The sequence below is a fragment of the Balearica regulorum genome, chromosome 2, assembly GCF_011004875.1.
Source record: "Balearica regulorum gibbericeps isolate bBalReg1 chromosome 2, bBalReg1.pri, whole genome shotgun sequence".
Taxonomy (NCBI): Eukaryota; Metazoa; Chordata; class Aves; order Gruiformes; family Gruidae; genus Balearica; species Balearica regulorum.
This window is the reverse complement of record NC_046185.1, coordinates 32,053,509-32,077,956: the sequence shown is the minus strand read 5'-3', so window position 1 is coordinate 32,077,956 and position 24,448 is coordinate 32,053,509. Positions and strand designations below refer to the sequence as shown.

The following is a 24,448-nucleotide window of genomic DNA, read 5'->3' as shown; positions in this document are numbered from 1 at the left end:
GCGTTGCTGTGGACTCCTTCCCTTGCTTGCACTAGCCTGGTCTGGGAAAAGGAAAAAGAAAAGGGATCATTAGGTCAGACAATGGCTGGTGAAGTGGGCAGGGGACTTTAGTGAGGACAAAACGGAGTGTCAGGACCATGAGCCCGCTCCCACCCTCCCGTGGGTTTGGCTGCCCGGGCTCAGGGCCAACCCAGAGATAGTGCAGCTGGTGACCTTGGGGAAAGCTCTTTGAAAGCAATGCAGAGAGGCTGCAGCCAGGGCTGCCCCTCCTTCCCTTGGGACCTGCTTTGAAGCTGAGCCTCTTCCTCTTGGTCCCTGCCTGAGTTACGCTACAGCTGCACTGTAGCCATGCCTGTGCATTGCCTGCCAAAGAAAAGATTTGCATGACCGTGTCTGGCATTGGCAACAGCAGAAACTGCAACATCCTATAATTACATCAGAAATAGCATTTGAGAGTGCTAACCCTGTTCCTTACTGACCTGGCATTAGCATCTTTGCTGACAGATTTCACTCAATTTAAGGAATTTTGGGTTAAATTTTATTTTCTGAGTGACTAAATATATCCTGTAAAAATATTTTTAGGAATTACTTGAATTCCTTCCAGCAAATACAGTGATAATTACAGCTGCTGTACAGAATTGCAGGATTAGCAAAGTGTGCCATAATAAATCAGTTTGTTTTGTTTCCTTATCTCCTCCCAAGACAGGGATTCACAAATATTGTCCTACAAGGAGGACATTTTAATAAGCAAAATTTTCAAGTTTCACTCCTGTTCACCACTGCATGGTCCAACTCTGCTCAGCTGAGATTCTGCAGCCCATGATAACTGTAACAACTGCTCAGTAATTAATATGAGTAAGGTTTAATGGAGATAGATGCTCTCTATGAACTTTAGTAACTTAAGACAAAGAGAGTACCATTGGCACACTGGCAGACTTAGAAATAAGAAAAATGTGTAAGATCATCTGCAAAAACAAAAGATGGAAAGTAGGCTAAAAAGAGAGGGGTAAATTGGATTATCTGAAGTCAGCTGTCAGAGGGTTAGGAGGAGGAGGCTGGAACCTGACTGAACAGGCACTGATCAAAGTCACAGGGAAAGTGCAGTTGTTTAAATACCCAGAAGAGGAGCTTCATTCCCTTCCTGATTAGAGTGTATCTTTCACAGCTCGTTCACTCTCTGATAAAGTGCATCTGTCGTAGCTGCAGACTGAAAAATACAGGACTACTATGGAGGACCATCAAAGAAACAAAAGACAAGAAATACCGAGAATGTACTATTTTTTTCGGTCAGGTAAAGGTTGAAATCCAGTGGCTTTCACAGCTGATCTCACCTCCATTCAGAGTAGATGCATAACCTAAAGACAGACAAAAGGATCAGAAAGATGTGAATAAGAGACTAACAAATTTTAGGTAGAAACAGGCTACATTACTTTAAAAGAAGGCTGGAACTAGGAGGAAATGACTTGCATTTGCTAAGGCTAAACTAGCCATAACTGTAGCCACAGGACTACAGAAAAAAATCCCTCCATCACCTGAGCACTTGGCCCCAAGGAGTGAGCAGATTTCCACCTCCTGTAGCTGATCTACAGATCAGCTCTTCCAGTCCTACTTCAGGAAAAAAAAACCCAACCAAAAACCCAACCCCCAAAAAACCCCTCTTCAGCAAAACTCTATGTCCTTTCTTCATGGAAATACATGAAAACACATTTATCTAGAGGTAAACATATGCTCAAGTGCTTTGCTGGAGGAAAAAAAAGAAAGTATTTGTCATTTAGGCTGCAGGTGACTGACTAAAACAAAGAGCAGTGCTGTCCATGTATAGACTAAAGAAAATGAAAAAAAACCAACAACCAAGAAAAAAGAACTGTGTGAAGCTACAACGTTAAGAAGATTGAAATAAAGAGACCTTCTTCCAAAAGAAGCAATATAGTTTGTAGTCATAATAGCAATAACAGCAGCGGGTAAAGCACAATCCGTTAGTAAGGATGTCTAGAAGCCCCAATCTGAAAATACAAGAAAAGACAAGCTAAAGAGATTAGGAAAATACTGGAGAAGAAAACAGCAAAAGATAAACTCTACAATGAATCTGCCATACAGCAACAGTTCACTGAAGACAGCGGGTGGGATCTGTGAGAGGAGGGAAGCCACTGCACGTCCCATGGCTCTTCCTGGCAAGGTGATGGTGCAGCCAGAGGAGAAGGCTCTATGACAGGAAGGACACACCTGGAAAGACTGGGTGACAGGGACATCTGTTCACAGCCAGGCAGATAAAACCCTTCTCAGAGGCCTGTGTGCAACTGGACCCCTCTAGGTTTAAGAGTAATGGCAGTCACACACATGGCGACTGTGAGAAAGTGTGCAAACTGGGAATGAAGGCTGGACCCCGCTGCACGATGTGAACTCCCTCCAATAGTGTAACATCAGTGTGAGACAGCCCTGAAACGGACTGTCCCTCGGCTGAGGGCCAGCAGTGCCACCCCGCATCCAAGGCTCCCCTGGTATCTGGCACCTTTAAAGGAATAGCTGAGGTTCTGGGTAAGAAAATTACAGATTTAATTCTGCAGGACTAGTCATCAATATTCACCTGTTGGACCTTTTCACATTGTTTTGCTGAATAAGGCAGCTTTAACACCTCTGGATGCTTTCAAATTGTTTTGTATTGCCAGAGCGATATAAATATACTTAGTATAAAATACAATTAAGCCAGGAATGTGTAACAGAAAAGGCATAGACATGTTTGGAGGAGCTGTAATACCCAGAGCACGTGCAGGACTAAGTCATGCGCTGGCACTCAGCTCGCAGACAGGTGTGCCGGTCGGTGACATTATCACTCTTCCAGTTGTTTCTTACCACTCCTCTGCTGAGCTTCCACCCCCGCAGCTCTGTTGGCAGGAGGAATTAAGTGAGCGCTCCCTCGTGTGCTTCCAACAAGTCAGATGGATTAGTCAACGAAGAGGGTTTAAACCAACCTGCTCACTTTGCCTGAGGCAAATGAAAGAGCTCTTAAACAAACCCTCTTACCAGCAGAGCTACGGCAATAGTAACCGCAGCATCAAAGGGGTAGTGTGTAGGTGCAAACTGGCAAAATCTTCAAATGGCACCAGTTAGATGTGGAACGTGCTGTCTGTCCATAGCTTTACAAGTACACACAAGCTATAGCATCTTATATGCACACCACCTGTCCACATGTGTATTTTATTCAGCGGCAAATACAACGTTAATGCAATTACACTGAAAATTCTTCCACCGTGGGCTAGGTTAAGGCATGTTATATTTGCTGTGGGTGATGAACATGCAAGGGAACAGTTACCAAACGATGGATGGTAAGTTTTAATTCATGATACCTTCCTAACCTGTCTAAGGTCACAAAGTGTGATTGTGCAAAATTAAGTAATTGACCTGAAAAAGGTTGTGTTTTATCTTTCCAAATACCACTTACAAGGTATTCCAAGAGGAATAACTGCACAAGCTCAGTGTGAATTCAGTTTACTACAGAAACAGCTACTGATTGTAGTTAAGCATTCTGCTGACACTTTACATATGTGTGAGTTTCTATTATTGGGAATTGCACTTTCAGAAGTCTTCTGTAACTGTAAACTGGAAGCAAGGACTGCAACATGAACAGATGTGCCTGTGCCAGGTTGGACAGCTATGAAATCTCAGTACACAAGCCTTCCCAGGGCACTTGGTGCTCCCGAGGCAGCTGAACCCATGCCGCCAAAATCTGCTTCAGTACGTCTGCTTCAGCAGCACCTAAGCATGCAGCGTAAGCATAACCTCAGACTAGGGATAGCTTTGAGGTTCCTGAGTTGTTCCTCATGAGCTTTGATAATTGTGTTCTCTTCCTGGTACTTGTTCTGTGGAGGTGCACAGTTCATACTACAAAGTGACAGCTTATGCTATTTATTTTCTGCTATGATCTATTTTTCCACTTTCCTGCCCCAGTAGTAAGGCTCTGATTCCAACACACACAGCAGATCAGCCTATTCTGCAGAGTAATGCTTTTGCTTGAGAGATAAAAGAGCTTCCTCTCCTGCCAGTGAACTTCCAGTTTCCAAAATCCCTCAATATGCAGGAGCACTTGAACTGAATCTTTCATATGCCCAGAAATATAGATTTCCAATAACACAAAAACCATGCTAGTGGAACTTGAACTCTCTTTGAAAAAAAGTCTTGAATCTTCTTTATTGCATGAACATCCATCACAAAGATGTGCTCCAGGGATCAGCCAACATCCCATCAGTTTCAGAAGCTACCTTGGAAGAGTCAGCCCCATCATGAAAGTGTTTTCTTAGGTCACAGCAGGAATTTTGTGACACAAATCTTTCCAGACATAATGCACTGTTAGTATCAGTAGTATTTTGCTGAAACTGCTACAATCGGTATATGCTGGAATTGCGCAATGTCTCTCATGGCACTATCTATTTCTCACTCATTTCTGTAAGAGTTAGATCAGACTTTAAATACTCTTCTCAGCTGCAACAAAAGGAGACGCTGGATGTAACAAGCTCACTACCCCTATGGATAACATGCTGTCCCTAATCAACAGAGTACTCTACAACAGGCATCACACAAATATGAGAATTTAATCCTCGGAGTCTTGCACAAGTGTTTTTATCATCAAAAAGCAAAAGACCCTATTCTCTGTGTAGAAGCTTGCAATCTTTTTCATTGAAATCCTAATTCAGGAGAATATACAAACATATGTTTGCATGTTTTGGTGGAACAGGCTTTAAGCAGTATTAAATATGGAATTGATTAGTGATGATATTCATCCACAAAGGAGTTTCATAAACCATTCTCCCCAAATATACATACAGTTGGAGTGACAAACAGGATTTTATGTGATGTTCACAGCATTGTGCTCATTTAATTATTTTTAAATATCGGACTTTTAAACCCTGGAGAACAAAAATAAGCGACAACTGATGCCTTCCTAGGGTGCCCCCCTGCACAAAGTACTACTAGTGATAGTTTAGATTTGGGTTATTCTAGATTTGAAGCAAAATGCCACAACACAGCAGTGTATATAATATGGTGCATCAATTATTAATTCCACTCTTTCACACCAGGCACTAGCTTTTCATTCGCAGGAAGCCAAATCAGTTTATGATTCTTTCCCAGTGAACTGTGGAAGATTTTTAGGTCTTTCTCTAACACAAGAGAAAGAAGCAGAAAGAACCAAAGGACTATGAGAAAAATAAGGGAGCTGCATGTTCTATCTGGAGAATTAGATTTCAGACTGAACAAAAGATCATTTGCTATCTGCAGGACTAGGATGGTTAACCACTAAAGATTTCTTTTCTATATTGTCCCATCAAAGAATGGAAAAGGAAAGAGATTCTAGCTGTTGTCCAAATATATGAACTTTGGCAGTAAACACTACTGACTCTCAAGAGACTAAGAACCTTAGTAGCATGTGAGTTTGACAGGGGAACTGAAAACTAGTTGATGAAGAAACTGTGAATTAATGTTTCTACGAAATAAATGCATTTTTGCTACAGCATCTCAGGTTGCTTTTTGAAATACTTAGTTCCATCATGAATACAAAATGTCATTTGCAACAAAGCAGTCTGAAAACAAGAATTTCTGCAATGAAGATTATGTGGTTTGAAAATTTTTGCAAACTACTCAGTGATAAAAAAGTGTGATGCAAAAATTAAGATTACCTCGGGAGACCTGCGTCCATGAAGACACTCAGTAAATCAGCATTATCAAATAGTCCAACGCTACCTCAATTCTGGTGTGACAGAGCCATTATAGACCAATTAAATTAGCCACACTGATTTGGTTAAGTTCCCTTTGTTGAGTGCACTGCATAGCGGTGGAATCCCTTGTAGCACGGTGACAAAGTGTAAGCATGATTAGGCAATATGAGAGGAGCTATTACCAAAGGTCTTCTCAGCAAAGAATCCAGGAGAGCCTGAGACCTTGTCCCTGAACAACTGACTGTAACTTTGAGGTTGGCCCTGCTTTGAACTGAGTGAACTCCAGAGGTTTCCTCCAATCTAAATTATTTTATGATTCTCTATCAATTCATTAGCACTCTAGATTAACTTCTGCAATCAAATAACACTTCTTTGCACTTCAAAATAGGGACCCTATAGCTCATTATCCTACAGTTCCTCCTACATATCTTATCCCAGCTCATTCCTGGATGTCCACTGGGTAGGTTTTAAACATACCAGTCCTGGGTGCAGGTTACGTTCCCTGAGATCACAAGGAGCCTGCTCTGTAAATGTGAATCCCAGCAGGGCTTCCTAATGTAAACTTTCTGTATACACTCACTGCACTCTGCACTAGTTTAAACATTCAGTAGGAAATTATTTATGCCACCAAACATTTCTTTAAAAACAATGTAATTTTCAAATGGGTAAGAAAGTTTAATGTAGGTAAGTGCTGAGGCACTAGTCAGCCGATGAATGCTGACAGACAAGGATTAAGCACCACAGGACTGCAAAAACATTGATGTATCACAAAGCCCAAAACTTTATGAAACGTGGGTTTTTGCATTTTACGGAGGCTGTATCATGGGAACCCTTTGCTTCAATGGACCCAGATCCAAACCGCTATCTCCACCCTGTGCTCCAGTGAGGCACAGCAAATTTAAAAATTCTTTTATCTCCCATCACTACTCTGCCCTCTTGCTTAAATTTCAACCATCTTTGCTCCTCTCCTGGAAATCCGATACTGCCTTTTACAGTTTCCCTGTTTCTCCGTGACTGACTCTCCTCCCACCCCACCCCCAAGAATTTTAGAAAGAATTTCTTAATCTTTCCAGAAGTGGAAATTAATTTTCTACCAAAGGCCTTCTTTTCCCAAGGAACTCTTTGGAAGGAGGAAAGCATTCTTGTTTACGGCATTATTTACAGCATTTATCGCATTCTTGAAAACTCTTCTCAAAAGTTCAAGTCAAAGTCAGCTCTCAGACTCATGTGTATTCCCAGGCACACAGAGGAGTCTTTTTTTATTACCGAATATACAACACTACACGACAGCCACACCCCCCGTACTTCATGTGGAAGATTCCATAGCCCTCCCCCTCTCAGATCTTTTGTTATCTGTTGTACTGGGTCTGGCTGGGATGGAGTTGATTTTTTTCATAGCAGGTCATACGGAGCTGTGGTTTAGATCTGTGATGGCCAAACAGCGTTTGCACAGCTTCGAGGCCTTTTCTGCTTCTTACTCTGCCCGGCCCAGTGAATAGACCGGAGTGCCAAAGAGTCTGGGAGGCAAGAGAACTGGGCAGTTGCCCTGACCCAGCGTGAGAGATGTTCCTTGCCCCGTAACGTCGTGCTCCGGAGCGGGTTTGGGGAAGTTAACCATCTGTCCCTCAGGAACTGGCTGGGCATCGGTCTACGCCCGGGTGGTGGAGAGTGATCGCCTTAGCATCGCTTGTTGTTTTCTTCTCCCACTTCTTCACTTATTAAACTGTTTTTTACCTCGACGTACGAGCTTTTTTGCTCTTCCTCTTCTGCTCCCCCCGTGCCACAGGGTGCGGAGGAGAACCGAGCGGGCGGCGCGCCGCTCAGCTGCCCGGCGGGGCTGCACCCCCCACCGCCCTCCTACGTGCTCGGCCGGGCGCTCAACCAGCCCCCGAGCGCACGGCGCTGCAGCTCGCTGCTCCCTCAGGACCCCGCCGCAGCGGCCCCCGCGCGCTTACCGCACGGCGCCTCCGGCCTTCGCCCCGCGGAGGGACCCGCCCAGCCGGCACGTGCGGGCAGCGCGCACGCCGCACGCGCCGCCCGGCGGCCCGCGCCTGCGCCGCGAGGCGCCTAACGGTACCGCCGGGCCCGGCCCCGCCGGCGCAACGCCCACCCGCTCGCCGGGCCCCGCCGCGCGGACCTCCCGCCGGGCGGCCCCGGGCAGGCCCCGCCGCGCTGCCGCGGCTCACCCCTCAGGACCCGCGGGGCACCCCCGCTGCGCGTGCGCGGGGGGGGTGGGGGGTGCGGAGGGGGTGGGGGGCTGCGGCCCCTCGGGGGGTCGCGTGCGCCCCCCCCCCCCCCCCCCCCGCGGCCACACGCGGCGGGCGGGGCGCGCGCGGCGGGGCGGGCGGGCGGTGCAGGGGCGCGTGACGCGCCCCAGCTGTCGCGCCCGCCCCGCCGGCCCCCCGCCTGCCCGCCCCCCGCTCGCGCTCCCCCTCCCCTGCGGTGGCTCTCCCGGTGCATTGTGGGAGCAGTCCGTTGTTCATTTGCCATTCGACCTGATCCGGGGCCTGTTGGGACGGAAGCGCCGCCGAGCCGGATCCATTGTGGGGAGCCTGCGGCGGTGATCTAGGCCGGAGCCGGGGGGGGGGTGGGGGGGGAGCGGCCGGACTTCGTTTCTCTCAGCCGCCACCCCCGCCCTTCCCGCACGGCAGCCGGCGCCTCCTTCCCCCATCCCGCCGGCAGAGCCCTCGGCCGGGTGGGGAGCGGCGGGCCAGGGGCGCGAGGCGGCGGCGGGCGGGGGGCGCGCGCGCCATGTTCGCGGAGATGAACCGGCGGACGCTGGCGTTCCGGGGCGGCGGCCTGGTCACCGCCGCGACGGCGGCGGCGGCCGGCGGCGGGGCCGGCGGCGCGGCCGAGGCCTGGGACCGGCAGGACCCCGAGCCGCTGAACGGGCGCGGGGCGGACGAGGAAGTGGAGCTGGAGGGGCTGGAGGCCGAGGAGCTGGAGGCAGCCGCCGACGAGAAGGAGCTGCTGCTGCCTCAGGAGGAGGTCTCGCCTCCCACTGCCAGCCCCGTGTTCGCCGAGAGAAACCGCCGGACACTGGCCTTTCGGGGCGGCGGGGGGCTCCTCGCCGCCCCCTCCGCCTCTAACAATGGCTGCGAGGCCTCGGCCTGGCCGCGGAAGCACTTCAATGGGCGGGGGGCGGACGAGGAGATGGAGCTGGAGGGCGCGGAGGGCCTGGAGCCGGAGGGCCTGCTGGAGGGGAAGGAGCTGGTCCAGGACGGGGGCTCCCTGAGTGACAGCAGCGACGACGAGGAGGACGGCGAAGGGGGCAGCCTGGGCGACGGCAGCGGCGCCGAGGGCGGCAGCTGCAGCAGCAGCAGGCGGTCTGGGGGCGACGGAGGGGACGAGGCGGAGGGCAGCAGCGTGGGCGCGGGGGAGGGGGAGAGCATCAAGCATTTCCCGCTAGTCAGGCCCAAGTCGCTGCTGCAGAAGCTGCACATCTCCTTCCAGGGCTCCTGGCTTAAGGAGTTCCCATGGCTCTACTACTGCCAGGAGACCGGCCTCATGTCCTGCGCCTGGTGCACTGCTGCCGCGGCCGCCGCCGCCCCTCCGGAGCTGATCATGGCCGGCGGGGCCCTGCCCGGGGGGCACGACGAGCTCTGCAAGGGCACCCGCAATTACAAGCGGGCCCTGCTCCTGCGGCACCACCTCTCCGCCGAGCATCGCCTCAACGAACCCGTCAGCGCCGAGCAGGTAAGGGACGCGGTGGGGCGGCGGCCGCTGGGCTGGGGGGGGGGGGGGGGGGGGGCCGGTGTGGGGGGAGGAAGAGGCTGGCCTCCCCTTTCGCATAGGTGTGCTTTTTTTTTTTTTTTTTGGTTATGGCCACGTGTGTGAAGTTTATTTAAACGGCTTGCCGCGTTTGTTATTGTCCCGCGGGCTGGGCACGCTGTGCTGCTCTCGCACGCCGCGTCTCCGGAGCGGGAGACTGGTCCGCTTTGCGATGTGGGGTGACTGTCCCGCTGGATCTGGGCAGGCACGGCGCTGTCAGCGCTGCCCTTGTGCAGCCCGGGAGCGTTTCCATAAACTATAGTTTATAGCTGTAGCTGGCTAACGTTACTTATTCGGAGGTAGCGAGTACCGTTTTCATTAGTTTATCTGTTTATCTCGTGAAGATAAACCGGCAATGTGGGAAAAAGTTGCGTATGAATACCAGTGTTGCAGCACTGATTTAAAAACAGTCGTTACAACTTCCTCCTGCGGTACCGTAGAAGGGGAGGGTAGTGTCCGGCTAACGATTGCGTGTGAAACTGGTACTTGCCAGCGTGAAATTAACATTACTCTGCCGTTCTTAATGGTATGGTCCCTGTGCGTTAATCGGATAATTCTGTGTAGTCAAGACTTTCTCGTTTAAATCTTTTTCCCGATTGTGTTGCTTTAGATTAAGTTACTGAGCAAGAAGTCTGCAATTGCTTGGTGTGTGTTTGAGATAAACATGTGGTTTCCTGAAAGCCAGCTCTCCTCTAATGCTTTAGGACTAGTGAAACTCTCATGTTCCCCGCTGAACTTAAAATCATCGTGTTTCTTGGCTGCTCTTACGAATAAGGCAGGGCTAACTCTAGAACATATGTGGATGAAAAGCTGCGAAAGAATACTCGTGTTGAATCACCAGCATTCTGCAGCCTTTCCTCCTAAGGATGTCTGCGCTGCAAAAGTTCACGGATCGCCTAGTTGGCGTTAAACTTGCTAGCGGGCACAAGCGAATGTGCTTCAGGTTAGGCTAGTACTTGAACTGTTAGGGTGAACTTGAGCTGTTAGCTGGAATTAACCCCCGATCACTCTGTTTTTCACTACTTAGAGCTCAGTTTCAGCTAAAATACCCACTTTGGTTCTGTGTTTCTGGAGTCTGAATTGTAGTGCAATCGTTAAATTGAGCTTGCTGCTTGAGTGCTTTGAGGAGCTCAGGGTACCTTGGACAAGAGCTGCTATTCTGATGTTTGGATAGGATATCAGGATGACAGATAAAATGTGAGGTGAATGTAGGTTTTCTTGGAGCTAGTTGGAAAATGAATGCAAGCTTTACGTGAAACTACTGTACGATTGCAAGGAAATTGCCTAAATACCAGTTATCCAAAATACTATGTTTGGATTCATAAATGCAATGTTCACCTGCAGTGTGAATAATACTACTACATGTTCAGTAAGTATATTTCTAAGGCAGCTACTGTTACAGACATTTCATGGCAGTAGGTCATCTTATCAGTTGCTTCCAATCTGGGACTTGCTATTCACTCTGCAGTATTTTAGCCTAACTTGCCTTAAATAACTTCTTTCTCATTTTGAAACTTTCATTCTTAATTTCTTTTACCTCCTTATATCTTTGAAAATGTTATTTTTGCTTAATGTTATTGCAGTATATTCCTTACCATTTTGTTTCTGATCTGTGAATGATTACCCTTTAAAGGTATGTCTTGTCACTGTGTAGCCTGCTGTGTCAACAGAGGTTGCTAATTCATGCCACACTTGGAATTTTCTCTCACTCCCATTAAGCTATGTATAAATAAAACGTATGCCAAGAAGCTTTTCCTACTAAACTTTCTAGTTTTTTCTTTCTGTCTTCCTATACCCAGTCTGATGGAAGACTATTAAATACTGGGAGGGTGAAAGGGGGGGACAGAATATTGGCTTTCATGGCACAGTAGCCTAAAAGATAATGTCTGTTTTATTTGAAGTTTAACCTTTCATTGTTATGGGAATCTTTATAAAATTGAGCCTCTGCTTTTATACCACAGATAGTTTAAGAAAAAAAAAATTGTAGTAACTATACTAATAAATGAAACAGTAGGATAGATGAGATGCATCTGTGGTTCTTTTATACTATATTAAAGATAAGATTTGGACAAAGTAAGCTTCTATAAGGTAGCCATACAGAGATTGGTGTTTTTAAGGGGAAAACAGTGCTGGATGTGTCCCTGTGCAATTACATTTCAATTAAAAACTTCTCACAAGGAAAGGAATTGCAGTTTTTCAAGAGTCAATGTAGTTTTCGTTGTGGTGCACTTTTGGGTTACACTTGCTTTATTGAAAATCTGATTAAGAATCTGTTTTCTTTCTGCTTCTATGTTTAATTTGCATATCCTTTCACACTTTTAATAGCACTTGAATGTCTCTTGATACATATGTTTAAATTAATACCAAAACAATAGCCCCATTTTTTCCTTAATGCCATGATAGCAGATACTTGGAACAAAAGTAGGTAATTTGTACTCTGACCATATTTCCAACATACATAATGAGGCAGCAAAGACGTTTAGATTTAATGAAACTTGGGAGAGATCTTTCAGCCTTTGTCATAGAGACAACACACATGTATTCTTGACTTGACAAGCTTCAACTGCAGGGCATGTTTAGCAGCTGCTAATAAACATATGGCATAGTGCCGCTGTTCAAGTGCGAAAAGGAAATTGTAGGTGTTAAGACAGTAAAGTAGTAGAAATTTCTATAGGTCTGTTGGATATTACACTCGTGAAGAAATGAGTGGTGATTTCAGTTTATTTTTGGGATACATTTAATTTGGAATGCCAAAATACATCACAAGTGGTTGCAGCTGCTGTAATTCAAGGGTATTGAGCTGTCAGTTGGTGCTTCTTTCTAAGACAAAAATCTTGACTCCTTTTTTTTTTATTTTCTATTTTAGCTTTTAAAATAATGTCTCCATATTAAAGCTTAAGGAAAGATATAATCAGCTTGAAACTACATTTGTTTTTTTTTTTAATAAATAGACTATTGTGTTGCAAAAATCTTAAGAAATAGACACTGGGAAAGCAATGTAAAAGAATTTAATTCTGTGATGAATTTAGATCCATGAGATGCAGATTTATTGGCTGCTGGGGGTTCCTCCCCTCAAAGCTGCTTCTTAAAACATTTTCTCTCTGGACATAATTTGAAGCTGATCTTTGGAAATACTGCCAGAAAAGCTTTCTCCAGCCTAAAAGGCATGTTGGTTTAAAGCAGAAGCTCTCCAAAAGGAGGAAGGCCTTTGATGTGTTATTTTTTCCATGTGAACTGTAATTGTTTGCTTTGTGTGAGCAGTGATGAATGGAAGTCGTTCTTCAGATGTAAGACTTACATTATAGTGGTCTGACTTAACTTCTTGAATTACTCTTAGCAGAGCAAAAAAGTTGAGGAGGAAGTCAGGCCTTCAGAGTAAGGACTATCATTTACTATTTTTTTTTATATAGTGTCTTTACCGGACCTCGAACCACTCAATTGGATGTTAGGCACTTAATGAAACAGTTCTAAATTGCTGAGTTTTCTGTGAACGATGCTATGGCATGTAAAACTGCAGCAGAGCATCGTATGTGCAACTGATAGGACCGTCTCTTGAGATAATTTACCTCAGTAGCTGCATGTGCTTAAGAAGTTCCTGATAGCTCACTTTTGTTAGAGGCTCCATTTTTTCAGGATAAGAAACATAGGGAAACTCTTGTAGAGTAAGGTGTGGTAATGGGGAAGGGATTACAAAAATGTGGCATAACTACTTTTCATATGCATACAGCTGAGAAGGAATCTATGGTTAGATTGATTTTTTGGTTTTATTTCTTTTTTTCTTTTCTTCTTACCCCCCCCGTCACTCTTCTTGCTCCCAGGAGACAGAGGATGCTGATGGCACAGGAGGAGAAAGAAAAGCAAGGTTCTAGTAGCAGTTTGTGATCATCTGTTTCTGCTCCTATTAGCTTTTAGGCAAGTTTAATTAGTGAGTTATACCTATGAAATAGTCATTTATCTTTGGGTGTATTCAGATGAGTCTAATCAAAACTGAGCACAACATTAGTTTCCTTGAGCAGTCTCTGTTCTGTTAGGTCACTTCTTAATCTCACCTACAGAGAGAAGCTTTTCAGACTTACAATGCCGTAGATTCCACAAATAAAACTGAAATAGTCTGATCTTTATCCTTTTATTAAAGCTGATAAGAAATCGAGAATAAAGTGGTTTGATGTTGAGGTAACTTAGGTGATGGGAATATTTGGTGTGTATTCTGAAAATATAATTGACATCTAAGCAAATATCATTAGTTTGTGGTTTTCATCAGAAATACAGGTCTGTACAAGTGTGGTGAAAATTTATCATAGTAGTAATTTTGAGCATCTCTATGAAAACATGGTCATGTCTTTTTATCTCATGAAAACATGTTACGATGGTGTGCCATGAGCACAACATAAGTACCAGAAGCTTGAAAATATACTTTCTTATTTTCTGTAGTTAATTATTATCTGCATCTTACCTCCTATTGAATGGTATTCTACTTTAAACATCTCCCCTTTGTACAGATAGAACTCTCCAAAGGATAGGAATTTTTTTTCATATTAAATGTTAATTTGACTTGTCATACTTGGTTTACATAGCCTTTACAACTGTTCAGATGTCAGGGCTTTCATTTCATTTGAGGTGTGGCATTAAGGTTAGCTACTTCCACAGCAGCAGTTAAACAGTTGTTTCCAATATTACAGTTAGTTTTAAAAATATTTATTTCCCCGTTTCTATAAGGCTGTAATATTGATCTCTTTCCACCAAAACACACCCCTGTAGCTTGGACATTAATTGCATGATGTCTCTTTTCACTCAGCCTTCTCGTCTTTTCATAATGAAGACTTCAGTCTTACGTTTGTGTAGCACATTTGTGATCTGCAGCTCCTTTTTACCATGCTGGCTTGTCATTTTCTTAGGAAGAAAAAAAAAATTGTAAATCTTGATTTCTTTTTTATTGGCTTGATTGGATCCGTACACGTGCTCAGTTAAAATGTACTCTATCGCCATTCTTTAATCAGACATTTGTAAAAAGAAAAGAACCGATGCAGATTATTTTTAAATCTTACGTGGTGTTTAACGTGTTTTCGGAGAGTGAAATTGTCTGCTGTCATAGGAGCTACCTAACACTGTGTGAGATGCAAGTCACTGATGATTGACTTTGACTGGCATGACAACACTTTAGGGTACGATAATTTTCATCTTAATCTGATCCAAAGTCAATGTAATTGGTGTTTTGAAACTGCACAGTGCTCCATTGCTGGAGTGACGGAAAGCTAATCCAGATCCGAAATCCACTGAGAACTTAAAGAATGATAGACTTAGTTGTCACCCATTTTGGACATACTTTGTGTTTCAGAGCTCTGATCTGAGGCAGTACTTGGGTATGTCAGAGAGCATGCAGAAAAAATTAAGCCAGGGTTGGACAAAAATCTGTTGCTTACTTTCACATAAGAGCCTAACTGCTTTTATTTCTATCTCTTTTTTTTTTTTTTTCGCTGAAACGTTTTCCTGAGAAGGGTAGAGATTTATTTGCTGCTTGTAGATGTAAATACCATTTTAGAGGATCTAGTTACAGCCTCAGTTGTCATCCCAGTGATCCACACTGGGATTATAACTTGAGGTGAGTACTGATTTAATGCACTAATTCCTGTGTGGTGTAAAGTAACTTTTTTTTTATATAGCTGGTTTCCCCCATAGTCCCAAATTAAGGCTACTACTTTTCTGCAACATATATTTAGCCCAGTATAGATTATGGGCTCAAGACAGCATTAACATTACCTTGTTAATGCTGATTTTGACCTGTAATGTTGAGGCAGTCAAGCTTTAAAGATACCTCTAGCCCCCAAATCTGTGAGTTGTTTTAGAAAATGAGAGGAGGAGATGATGACATCGTCTGCAAAATCTGATCTTCTCTCATCCTAAACCATATTGAAGCCAGCTGGTTTTGAACTGCCCTTATTTGCTAGGGAAGAAGAGAGTCTTAGACAGTCAGTATAAAACAGACTCTGTCATCATTGCTGCTCTTGATGGCAGCACATGTCAATCAATATAAGTATGGTCTCAAATATGCCAGTCTGTTGTTTTCTGCTTTCTTCTCGCTGCTGCTTTGTATCAGCTCTGAATCATCATTGTCTAAACATCAGTTATAAATTTTCCTAAATGCTTTAAAATCTAGTTCAGCTCTCTCTTTTTGTATCAGCCTCTCGCTGTCTGTACTAATCTTTAATGACAACTAATTTCTTGGTGTTGGATTGCCTGATACTACTTGTAGCAAAATTTTCAAGCCACATTTGAGGTCACATCTTAAAAAAGGTTCTAGAGAGAGATAAGTGCATACTGTCTGTATAGTAAGTATGTACCAGTTAAAGGTGTTGCTGCTGGAAAGTTGCAGTGAAACTTGATTCAAGAAAGTCTTGATTAAATAATGTAATGGAAGTTTCAGTTTTGTTTAGTCACCTGCAATATTCTGTCTGCTTGTCATGTAATACAGCTACTTAATCCAAAGCCTGCCACCATTAGAAAATAAAGAATAAATGCCTGATTTGTAGAACTGTATAAGAAATATACCTGCTATTATAACTACTTGAGTAATATTACTTCTTTAAAACATACAAGACAGACATATTGGGAGATACAGACCTAATTTTCATGTATTCATATCTCAGCATAAAAATGTTGAATCAGTTATCAGGGTTCTACTTACCCATTTAAGTGGAGATTTCTAGGGAAGAACAGGGTGTTGGATATGTGAGAACCATCTAGTTAAATCTTTGGAATGAGAGACTCCTGAATCTCTAATGCATGTAGGTTAAGAAAAACATGTACTTCACACTCAGCTAAATCTTTCCTTACTTTTGGCCAAAATTTCACTTCCTTTGTCCTCAAGGCAATTCTGCTCATTCTGGTTTTGTTCCAGATTTGGGGGCGGAGGGTGCAGACTGAGATGGGGATTCTTAGTTTTCAATAATATTTTTTTAAATTATATATTCCAGCCAGCCTTATGACCAATAACATCAAACAAAAAAAAAAAGATTCTTTGAATAACATTATATTAAGTTTATTTTTGTATCCTTATTATAGTGTTGGATGACTAAGGAGAGCGTTCATTAAGAGCTAATTATGGTTGTGTGTTTTTTTTTTAATTGCAGGAGTCAGAGTTACCATCAGAACTGAATAATGAAGGATACTGTGATTTTAACAGCAGGCCAAATGAGAACTCTTACTGCTATCAGCTCCTGCAAGAGCTCAATGAGCAGAGGAAGAAAGGCATTCTTTGTGATGTTAATATTGTGGTGAGTGGGAGGGTCTTCAGAGCTCACAAGAACATCTTGGTTGCAGGCAGCCGCTTCTTTAAGACTCTGTATTGCTTTACAAACAAAGAAAGCCGTAACCAAACCACTGTTACCTATTTAGACGTTGTTGCTGTTCAAGGTTTTTCTGTCATCTTGGACTTCTTATATTCTGGTAACCTCGTGCTTACGAGCCAAAATGCCATTGAAGTGATGTCAGTGGCCAGCTACCTTCAGATGACGGAGGTTGTCCAGTCCTGCCGCAACTTCATTAAAGATGCCTTAAACATAAGTATAAAATCAGAAGCTCCAGAGACCGTTGTCGTGGATTACAACAGAAGATCTGTTAGTAGGGATGGTTTGTCTCCAAGGGATCAGAAAGTTGCCAGCTTCTGGGCAACACGAAACCTCACCAACTTGGCAAGTAGCATAAAAACTGAGAACGATGGTTACTCTATTGATGAGGGCCAAATGGAAAGCTATCAAATGAATGACTGCAGTTGGGTCCAGGACAGCTCACCTGAAATGGCTGAAAATGAATCTCAAGGTGAGGGAAAAGTTTTTGTATGGAATGACATGGGTGCGCAGGGACAATCAGTTCAAGAGCCTGGAAAAGCAAGAAGGAAAAACCAAACTGCAAAGAGATTTATTTATAATATACCACCTAATACTGAAGAGAACTCGGAAGATTGCTCAGTGTTGCAACCGTCAGTCCCGTATCCAGAAGAAGATTTGTCATTTATTAAAGAAGAAGCAGGTAAATATTGCTTAATGTCAGTTATGTCATTTGAAAACTAAATTATTGAATAAAGTACATGACAGTGTAACTCTTATAAAGGTATATTGGGTAGGTTCTTTTCATAAAGGCAGTACGCCAATCAGATTACTATATTGGTAATCTGATTCTCCACCTTGGGGCACAGCAGTGTATCTTCAGCTAGGGAAAGGAATGACAGTGCCGTGTCACGCAGTATGTAACATGTCGTTTGCGTTTGACACTTGCGTTGGGGATCCTTACCAGCTGGTAGAAACTAAAATTCTTACATTTACATTTAATCGGTAGCTACTATTAGGCACAAAATCAAGGAGTGATAACTGGTGGTTAATGGTGTTAGGTGGTTGTACAGAGAGAAAGGGCCTTTATCATTTCCTTCCCTATGCTAGCAAAAGATTTTCCCAGGTGAGATCTCCCTCACCTGATGTCACAGAAACAGAAGTCCAACTTTCTGCTGCTGTTTCTTATAGTGGTATCTGGGAAGCTACAAAATGGAGTAATCCTGGCTAGTATGCTATAAACTCTTAAAGCAGAATTGTGAAACAGATTGGAAAGAGATGATACAATGACATATTGTAGAGGGAATATCTTTTTGTTGAACTGTTCTTTAAAAAACATCCTGAGTGCCTCAATTCATAGGATTTTTTTTTTCTTTTAAGGATCTATGGTTAATATAAGTGCTAGAATAAAACTAAGTATCTGTTTGCTAAAGGAATACGGTCACACAAAGAATTATAAGCAGGCTGTTTGCAGTGTAACTGGGATTTGGGGCAATGTAGTTAAGTTCAGGTTTTTATTTTTTATGTTATTCTCATTATACAAAATGAATAGTTGGAAGTATATATTTGAAGTACTGCCATTTACCTGTATCATTTTTAGATGAATTGGCAGCTTTGACTCCTGAATTGGGTTAAGTTAAAGGTGGATTTGAGACATAGCTGGAACCAAGTTCTTTAGATGTGTCTGTTTCTAAAACATTTTAAAATGTATGCCCCCTTCAAACATCAAAGGACTGTGGATATCCTCTGCTTCTGAGGTTCAAGGGGTAGAATTAAGAGGGCAATAAATAAAAATAGTAATAAAAAAGAAATGGGCACTCACACCTGTGGGTGTAGAATATTTCTGGATATTTTTGTATTCCAGTGACAAAACAGATTTGACAGTAACCCGAGTTCTGGGAGAGTCTAGGAACCTGTATTTATTTTGGTGGAAGGAAAGATGGCCTTAGTTTGTTCCTGTACCCCCAGACTTGTTTAAAAACAAGGCTGAAAGCAATCCTTTCAGTAGTGGCAGGGACAGGCTACTTCTCCCAGGCCCTGCAGCACCTCTGCCCACGGTGTGTGGGTGCCTGTCCAGGTGGCTGGCAGCTGCTGAGGTGGGCGCAGGCAGCGGGTGAGTTGCAGCCCAGTAGAGGACGGAGGCTGGCACGGTGTGGCACTGTGCCGGGAAGCGTGTGTGAGCACCACACTGGTGCGTGACAGCATAGAGCGGTGCAGGCTGGAGCTACAGAGGTGTACATCTGGCACGTGAGCAGGGGTAGCCAGGACAAGATACATATAGTTAGCAAGTAGTGTGGCACAACAGCAGCAGCTCTGGAGAAGTAGCTGTGCTGAGGAGCTAACAATCATTCTGTAAATGCTTCAAGGGATTTGCTTATCTGTAGTCTTTGTCTCTGAACTCGGTGGGTAGGCTTACTTTAGCTTTGCGGTTCAGCCTGAGAGTGTGCACTTGTAAAGTGAATTTCCTGATCATCTTTTACTGTCTAAGCTTTTAGACTGCACAGGGTTTCTTCTGGCTGAAATGAAAATAGAAACTGTGTTTCAGAAACGTGCCTATTGCGTGCCAACTGCTAACAGGCCTTGGGGCCACAGCAGCAGGTTAAATCTAGCCTTAAGATTACACCTTTAGATGTGTATAGTGGGAATGTTGAGTCCTCAGCACCCATACAACAAATCTGCCTGTGCTGGGCTACACTACTTGCTAATACATACTTAGTTCCAGTGGCATGAAAAAGAGCAGCAGAGGTTCTGGAGCAGGAGCTGAAGACCTGTATATTAATTGCACAAAAATCAAATTTCTGACACGATTTAGCATGTGATTTCTATTTGATATATATAGGGTAGATATTCAACCTCCTTTAGTGTTGGAAATACCACAGAGAATGTGTCTACTAAATAGTGTCTCCAGCAACAGAAATAAATACTTGTTTGTGTTCTGTAGAATTTGAATATGTGCTGTGGAGCTTTCTTGAAGAAATAATGGAGGATATGAGCAGTGCAGTAATGATTAAACAAGTTTAGTTCTTCAAGTTTTTTTGGTTTGGGGTTTTTGGGGTTGTTTTTTTTTTTTTGACAGAAGCACCAAGGTTTCCAGTAACTCATTGTGCTAAAGAATTAAATTACAAAATACATCCATGCAACATCTTGATGAAAAGAGCTGTATTAGAGGCACACTGAATTTGTACTGTGGTGTCTCTCCAAAACCATTGCAAGATCTGTGATTGCAGGGGAGGATTATTTTATTAAATTATAAAATAGTGTCAACTAATGATCTCTCTGGTACTTTCAGAGCACATACATGGTCCCCAGTAAATAATTACATTTTCTGTCAGTGTTTGAACTATTTTGGAAGCCATATATTATATTTTTGAGACCTTTTACTTTTATGATGTTCTTATGCATGCATGTTGGTTGAAACAAGAAGAGGTAATGGAATTAGGGCTTGGTATAGTTTACTTTCACCCATAGCCTGTGCTTTAGCATTTGGTGTCATTTCTCTATTGCTGGCTAGGTTTTCTTCGCTCTGCAGGTAGATTCAACTCTTAAACGCTCTTCTTTCAATTGTTTCCTCTACACCCAAGAAAAGGTGCAAGAGGGAGGAGGGGAGAATTGGAAGAATGACAAGAATGAATTGTAGAGTAACCTGCAGGTTATACGGTAACTTTTTAGTTGTGGATTAAATTTCTTGTGAAGATGAAAAACTACCAAAAATAATAGGCACTGAGAGTTAAAAATGCATAAGAAAATCCTTCTGGAATAGATATAAGACAATGCTATGAGGAAAAAAAGAAAACATAGTGAATTCTTATGATGAAAGCTAAGGAGTGTGTTGTCCCTTTGGTTGCTAAAAGCGAAAGAATGAGCTTCTACTATTATGCTTTGTCATGTGCTGATGGGAATAACTACCACTACCACCTGTGGCTATGAGGTGTCCAGTTACATGCAAAGTGAGTTGCTGTGTCCTTGACTATGGTTTTGGGCTGTCTGGTGTTTTTGTGAGGGGAGAAAAATACCATAGATAGGAAGCCTGTTTAAAAATACTCCTTACTACAAAAATTTACCTGCTACCTTGAATTCTATAGTAAATGGACTTTCCAGTTGGGTACTGTTAGGTGAGTGTTAGATAATCAACAATAAAAGCTTTCTGAACTATCTGCTACCCCACTTGTCCCAGTAAAGCAGACATGTCAAACTGCTCCTTGCCAAATGTGGGTTTTCCTACAGGTATCCGTAAGGCTATGTCAGCTTCTTCCTTCCTCTCACCCTGCATTGCCAGTGAGTTTATATTTAACATCTTCCCTATAAAAGTAGCACTTTGAGCTTCAAAAAAACTCCATGAAGTTGAGATGGATTTTAAATTGCATGTACCGTCTTACTTCATTTACCTACTGTTACTGAGGCTCTCAAGCCTTCTCCAGTCTTACCTATATTAATTAAAATAGCTGTGTTTCTTCACACTGAATGTTACTGACTATCATACTATTTTCCCTTCTAGTAGATGATCTGCTAAAAAATGTCTTTACTGTTTACAGCTGTGGTGCATCCTACCATTAACTATTTACCATGGTGAAAATAACAGTGCAATCAGGCAGCATTTCTTAGTCAGTTTCCAGTTCATAAAAGCTCAGTGATTCTAATTCATCATATTCTTAATATCTGTTTATAATTCTTTGTAATTTTTTATTACTACTTTTTTTCATTTGGGCTTGGGGTTTTTTTTAGTACAAGTGTCCTATCCTCAGGCTTCAGAACACAACAGTGAAGTATTGCTTATGCTTTCCAGAGCTGACTGTGCTGATTCTTAAGGAGACTTCTATGTAATATCCCAATAGCTGTATGAAGCTACCACCAGAATATTTGTTACCATTGTTTTTGTGCTAGATAAAGCTGTGTCATGTATTGTGTTAGAGGTGGGAGTGAGGGAAAGGATAACAAGGGCAAGATGAAAACAGCCCTTTTGTGGAGGAAAAAAAAAAAAGAGGGTTCCTGAATGATTTTGTAGGGAGTTCTTAAGGAATTTGATTCAGCTTGCTGTTGAAGCAACTACTTTTCAAAAGGATACAAGCAGCAGCTAAACTTGCTTACAAAAAAATGTAGTGCTGGTCATAGTTTTCTTCATGACGTGAGGGAGCAGCATAATACAACTTGATCAGGACTTTGGAATAAAGAAAGCTAACTTTGTATTTGAAGAAATTAAGATTGATGGACCTATCTGGACATGTATATATTTCTTGTAGAGATAAACTGCACTTGACTGTCTGAGTTACAAATAGAAAAAAATAGTATAAGAAAACTTAAGCTTTTTCTACTATTCTTTTGTGGTACTATGACTCTCAGATCTTCCTCAGATCTCCAGCTGATACCCTGATTGAAATGTTTAAATTGTTTAATGAACATTGAGCCTCTTTATTTGCTCCATTCCCTATGTAACCTGGTATTGAAGGCCCCATAGGTTTTAGAAGTCATTTAAAGAGTACCACATCCGAGGATCAACCTCTTCCCCATTCATTAAATTTACTTCTCCTGGGGATGATCCCAAAAACAAGTAGATTCTCGCATTCTAATGGTATGGTCAACCACTGACCTTGCAACTTCAGGCAATGTTCTGTGTATTACTGTTATGTTGCTTTTGGTTTGGGTTTTTTCTTTTTTCTTTTTTTTTTTTTTTTTTGAAAGGTAGATGAGTTGGGAAAGAAGCTTATGTGGTGTCTACAGACATTTTCTGCCTGAAAAGCTTTTTTTTTGTCTCTGCAATTGAAGCACAAGCAATACATTCATTTCTGAAAAATTAACAATCTGACGTGCTTATTTGATCTTGCTGCTACCTCATTTATGAAATAGTGATGATGATGGCAGCAACTTCATAAATGAAACTGCATATTATCTTGATTCATTTGGAGGCCATAACTTCAGCCACAGAAGTTAGCTGTGCTATTTCTTCAGCTAGCTTGCATCTCAAAGATGTAGCTCAGTAAGTCAAAAGAGTTTATGGAAATATAAATTGATAAATTGCTGTTCAGTTACTCTGGGCTTACAAGTCTTAGTGTGTGGGGGTTTGGGTTTTTTGTTTGTTTTTAAATTTGAGGGAAGGGATGGAATAGATTTTGAATGGCATGTAGTTTGACTAAAAGACTGTTCCTTCAGCTTATCTCTTTTGGGTTCTCTGTCCTTGCTGAATTGTTTTGCTCACTGCCCAACCATTTATTCTCTTTGTACATTCTGTAATTCTTCTGTACAGAACTTGGGGTTGTTTTTTGGGGTGCAGGTGAGGCAGACAACATTTCTTACTTCTGCTAGTTTCTGGCAAGTATTAGCAAATATATCCAACCAGAAATGTGTTCATAGTGTAGAAAGTTTATACTAAATGTGGAATACTATAGCATAGCAAGCTTATGTTGTGCATTTACCCTAAAGCTCATTGTAGTTCTCGCAGTAAATGTATAGGTAGGAGTACAGCTTTAGCAGACAATTTCACTTTAACCACTAGCCTTCACTGGTGCAGCTTTGTTAGTTATAAGCTTCATCCTATCATACTGGCAACAATGGAGAGGGGAGTTAGCAAGATCAGAGTTGCCATTTTTACTGTAAAAATGCAGCCACAATTGCAGAACTTTAGTCACTCGTGGTATTCCCAGGGCTCAGCAGGGGGTTGAGGAGGTGTTCTTAAAAACGTGTATTTCAAAGCTGGAAAAAAACCCCTTTGTTAAGCAGCAGTTGTCTTTCATGGTCAGATCACAGAATCATAGAATGGTTTGGGTTGGAAGGGACCTTAAAGATCATCTAGTTCCAACCCTCCTGGCCATGGGCAGGGACACCCTCCACTAGACCACATTGCCCAAAGCCTCATCCAACCTGGTCTTAAACACTTCCAGGGATGGGGCATCCACAGCCTCTCTGGGCAACCTGTTCCAGTGCCTCACCACTCTAACAGTAAAGAATTTCTTTCTAGCATCGAATCCAAATTGACCTTCCTTCAGCTTAAACCCATTCTTCCTTGTCCTGTCACTACACTCCCTGATACTGTTGTCCCTCACCATCTTTCCTGTAGGCCTGCTTCAGGTACTGGTAAGCTGCAGTTAGATCTCCCCGGAGCTGCCTTTTCTCCAGGCTGAACAATCCCAACTCTCTCAGCCTGGCCTCATAGGAGAGGTGCTCCAGCCCTCTGATCAGCTTTGTGGCCCTCCTCTGGACTCGCTCCAACAGCTCCATGTCTCTCCTGTACTGGGGCCCCCAGAGCTGGACGCAGTACTCCAGGTGGGGTCTCACAAGAGCAGAGTAGAGGGGCAGGATCACCTCCCTTGACCTGCTGGTCACACCTCTTTTGATGCAGCCCAGGAAATGTATGTGAGAGGTATGAGCTGTGCAAAAGTTCCAGTCTTTTACACATTTGCTCGCTTGTGACTTGAGTTGATCCCCTTTCTTTAGGGTGTAATGTTGCATGTTACTTTGTAAGGAGGGCATGACACCTATCTAGCAAGCTTAGTTTGTCATGTAATCTCAGATCTTCTTATGTAGAGTTCCCAAGGAAGTATCTGGGGTTTTTTTGTTGTTGGAAGGGTTGGGTTTTTTCTTTTTTGCTTTGGTATTTTTACAGATTTGCACCTCTGTCTTCTACCTTACTTTTCTTCAAAGCCCAGTGTAAAGACA

At 43.1% G+C, this 24,448-nt stretch overlaps 1 protein-coding gene and 1 long non-coding RNA gene across 2 annotated transcripts in view; one reads left to right on the top strand and one right to left on the bottom strand.

Moving 5' to 3' along the window:
* The window catches only part of LOC142600342 (uncharacterized), an 87,201-nt gene extending 79,228 nt beyond the window's left edge, over positions 1-7,973 (bottom strand). Inside the window, exon 1 of the long non-coding RNA XR_012833781.1 lies at positions 7,664-7,973. This is a non-coding gene — a long non-coding RNA (uncharacterized LOC142600342). The remainder of the gene's footprint in view (positions 1-7,663) is intronic.
* A 130-nt stretch (positions 7,974-8,103) lies between these two features.
* The window catches only part of ZBTB10 (zinc finger and BTB domain containing 10), a 30,974-nt gene continuing 14,629 nt past the window's right edge, over positions 8,104-24,448 (top strand). Inside the window, exons 1-2 of the mRNA XM_075743823.1 lie at positions 8,104-9,404; positions 16,607-17,504. Coding sequence (XP_075599938.1) covers positions 8,460-9,404; positions 16,607-17,504 — 1,843 coding nt within the window. The 5' untranslated portion in view covers positions 8,104-8,459. The remainder of the gene's footprint in view (positions 9,405-16,606; positions 17,505-24,448) is intronic.